The 4,179-nt window shown below is 42.6% G+C and overlaps 1 protein-coding gene across 3 annotated transcripts in view; it reads right to left on the reverse strand.

The window, feature by feature from the left end:
- KCND3 (potassium voltage-gated channel subfamily D member 3) overlaps positions 1-4,179 on the reverse strand; it is a 239,842-nt gene that overhangs the window by 9,769 nt on the left and 225,894 nt on the right. For 2 of the 3 annotated variants that reach the window (XM_019514076.1, XM_019514079.1), the window contains exons 4-5: positions 4,031-4,123; positions 307-363 (exon numbers count right to left, since the gene is read on the reverse strand). In XM_019514076.1, coding sequence (XP_019369621.1) covers positions 307-363; positions 4,031-4,123 — 150 coding nt within the window. The remainder of the gene's footprint in view (positions 1-306; positions 364-4,030; positions 4,124-4,179) is intronic. The other variant, XM_019514077.1, reaches the window with a different exon arrangement.

The following is a 4,179-nucleotide window of genomic DNA, read 5'->3' on the forward strand; positions in this document are numbered from 1 at the left end:
GCCCCAGCATATACCCCTAGGCACAGATACGCACGCTCACGGAGACCTGAGATACCAATCTAGCCATTCCCTGTCAGAACCGGAAAGGATGGGGGGAAAAAGGAAACAAACCCAACTGGAGAGAAAGCAGCTGTCAGTGTTCATGGGAACAGATACCACGTCGTACAGCAAAACAAAAGCACCGGAGAGCAAAACAGAACCACGTGCACTAACTCCCGAGAACAGGACCAGTAACAGGGAAGGAAACAAGCACTCCAGACATGGCACAGAGATCGTAGGAAACAGATTGAATTAAAAAGGAAATACCTTGATGGTGGAAGTTCGTACAGATAACAGGGGATCATCCACAAGATAGGACAATCCCTACAGGACAACATGCCAACAAAAGATAAAAACATGATTGATTCTCCATTCCGGCATTCCATCCATTCGATCTCAGCATTCCTCCTGGCACCCAAGTTTGAACGGGCAATTGGGCCTTTCCTTTACCAAAACCACCGAGGAAGTGCAAGGCAATTTGCAGCTGTTGTTTGGAGGATTTTTTCTTGTTTAGATTTGGCTTTGGGGTTTATTTGTTTGTTTGTTTGGGGGTTTTTTTTTGGGGGGGGGGGGGGTTAAGGGTTTGGGTTTTTTTGAGGAGGATTTGTCTTCCTGTCTGGTTTGTCAAGTCAGGAAACAAAAGACACAGTTCTCACTGATTCACCAAATTGGTATTGCATTGTTACTGGATCAAAGTTGTGCGATTGCCTGTTTTTTTAGATGGTGTCTTGGGCACCAAGAAGGAAGGTTTCAGCTGAAGGTTGTAAATCAAATTAGGCAGCAGCCAGAAAAGCATTGGATACGGATGTCCATGCTTGCATCTGGAGTCAGGAAAGGAGTAGAGTAGAAAAAATGTAGAGTTGATATGACAAAATATTCTTTGTTATGGTTGCTGGAAGCACCACAGGGCTACTTCGTCTTCCGGCGCACCAGATTTGTGGGCCGTTCACAGACATCAATCAGCCTGTAGGATTTATTTCTTATGACAACTGGAGATAGCACATAAAGAACGAATGCACTTTCTGATAACCCCTCCATCAAGTTTAAGGAAAGGTGAATTGCCCCTTGAAACATGTTTGTACCCACGGCACATGGATCATTCCTCATTCCACCTGCAACTTCGTATCACTGCAAAACGACTCTTCCGCGTTTATGAATTCTTCGCTGTGATTTGAATTTTTTTGCATATTAGATTGAGTGTACGGGACAAGCGAAAGGCATTTGAGCGCAAACACTGATTGAGCTGTTTTGATTGATGATTTGAGAATCATAATCTAAACACGCTGCCTTTGACTTCTTGAATGACAGTCTCTTTGTGGAAGATGTTGATGCTACAGGTCAGCAGCATTCAGGCTTTGAGAACTGAACAGCCACTTAATGCTGAACAGCGCTGTAGAGAACCATAAAAGAAGCAACCCTCTAAAAACTTTGAAATGCTATTGTATTTCTACCAGAGGTAGATGTGTTTAGATGATACCGGCAAGATTTCATTCGGGAAGGAACCAGCTAGCAAACAATGTCTTTGCTATTACATGTTTGCATGATTTCAACAGTTCTCCTTATTTTTTTGCCCTGCAGAATTATTTGTGTTTTTTGCAACCATTCATCACCTACATTGTTTTTTTTAATCGTTATTTTCATAATGTGATCAGTTCTGGATGTGAGACAGTAATTCTTGATCATTTTATATTGATGGTCTCCTGGTGGTTTGACATCGTGTCATGATAAAAACTCGCTGAAAAAATGTGGGGAAAAATAAAGTGCATATTTTCAGGGATCTTTTTTCAATTTACAGCAAGATTCAAATAGATCAGCAACATTTGTCATTGAGAAACAAACATCTGGCGACACTTTTTAACATGTGATGCCAACATCTAAATGCAAATGTAGGGCTGGTTACCTCTAACATCTTGTGACTCTCGGTGCTTCCACTGGGTACAGTATCCCTTCTGCATCCCCTACTCTACACTGGTGTCATCCAGGAAAAGGATTAGAATAAGATTAAAGAATAAGATTAAAAAGAAACTCTTCCTCTTGCTGGTATCATCTTCATCCAATTATCTGAGATCCTCAGAGCTAGACTCACATGGAATAGGATTTATGAGAGACCTATTCCTAATGAAGGCTGTGGGTCTAGTTGTGGAGAAAACTGCACATCTCCATATGAATAAGGCTATTGCAATCTGGGTTGAAGTTTGTAGTCCCAGATCATGTAATGATTTACACATGTGCTCAATTTAACAGGCTGTGAACAGTCCCATTGATGTCAGGCTACCTCTGAGGAAGAAAGGATGGTCCAGTGGAATAGCTACTACCCTTGAACCTAGAAGACCCTGGTTCTAGACCTTCCCTTGTCACTGATGTCCCACATGACCTCCAGCTAGTTATGTAGAGTATAACAGCTCTTACAATCAGCAATGCCCTTGACACCCACATTACCTTGGTATAACAGACACTGAACAGTGTGCCTGCTTGTAAAGGTAAGAAACTGCATCTCTCTTTGCAGGATCTGGGTCACTGGTAATAGAGCTTGTCTTTCTTATCGCCTGTATATTGCTAGACAAATTTGTGGCAATAGCAATAATCATGTTCTACGTAAGACAAATATGCCTAATGAACCATGTAAAGGTTATAGGGGAAGCGCAGAATTCCAAACTGGGGAAGAGTCGGATTGCAAAATACCTGCTTGTAATGTAACATACAGAAGTAGTAGAAATGAAAGCAAGCTACATCTTATATAACAAAATCAAGACTCATTGATATAAGAAGAATCATTGCATCAGCACTAGAATGGTTAGCTTCATCATTCAGCATGATACAGTCCAGGATCTGCGATATTTAGGTGCTAAAAGGATTTAATCAATTGTCTTCTTTCCACGTTTCTCTGAAACTTAAGTGGTGTTATTCTAACAGGATCCAAGCTAAAACTGAGGTTGATTTACTGAAAAGGAAGTGTGAGGGGGTCAGGAACAAAAAGAATGTGAGATGAGAGATGAAAATAAAGGAGGGTATACATTGCTCCAAGGTTTAACCTGTTAAAGCCATTCTCGAATGGGCCCAGGCGTGCAATCGAGATACTATCTTTCTTTATTACCAAAGACACGAATGCGGGAGATTGATGATTTGTTTCCATTTTTTCCCCAATGATTCTGGAAGCAGAATTCCCTGAATAATTACAGAAAACACTTGCTGGGGTCTCAGGCCAGCACCAGGCACTGTGTAGATGGAAACGGCATTTCGGTGGAGTCCATGGCAAGCTGCCTCCTTCTGTAACTGGGCCTAGATGCCTGGACTCCAGCTAAATGGCCCAATAGCTGTTTTCTCCTGTTCGCTTGCAACGGGGAACAGGTGTGGCTTGGAGCTTGCAGACAGCAGCTTCCATCCATGGCAGCAAAACTATCTGTCATCAGCAGTGAATGAAAGCAATGAATGCAGATGATCCTGTGACAGACACGGCTTAACTGCCAGTGGAGCCAAGGACAAACTGAGTTCAGCCCCGGGTCAGAAGCTTAATCTGTCTCCTCTGTTCATTACAGGCAGCTTCTCTGCTCCTCTGCAGGAATAAATTAAGTTTCCTGGAGCATAGGCAATGACTCCCCTATGCCCTGCATAATGGGTTGTGATTCGCAGTGGTGAGGAGTACTATCTACCCCGACTGACAACAGTTTTCATTGGCATCACCCTGCTGTATACAAGCACCAGAGCAATGGGCAATGGCCCTTTTTTTCCCCTGCAGAATTCCTTTTTTCAGCACTTTGCATATGGTTATTTCTGGAGCCATTGATGAAAATGCAAGTGAGTTTCTTCCAGCTGGGGAGACATCTGAGGTACAGGACCCATCACTCCACTGACATTTTTTTTTTTAGCCTACTGGGAATTTGTGTGGGTATGCACCAGAGCACTGTACTGTACCCACGTCCTTTCTGAATGAATCCTGGACCCAGGAGCAAGGAATGGAATCAGATTCAGAAAGGATCCAGTTTCTACTTACAGTTGTTTTTTCCAGGCAGTGCAGCAGGTGGTGATGTTGGCTTTCAATCAGAGAGGTGGATTTGCTTATATGCTGCTCATCATCAGTAGATCCCTAAACAGCCAGAGAAAGACAAAAAAAAAAAAAAAAAAAGAAGGCATTAAACCAGG

This window comes from Gavialis gangeticus, unplaced genomic scaffold (assembly GCF_001723915.1).
Source record: "Gavialis gangeticus isolate Ggan-Ray unplaced genomic scaffold, GavGan_comp1, whole genome shotgun sequence".
Taxonomy (NCBI): domain Eukaryota; kingdom Metazoa; phylum Chordata; order Crocodylia; family Gavialidae; genus Gavialis; species Gavialis gangeticus.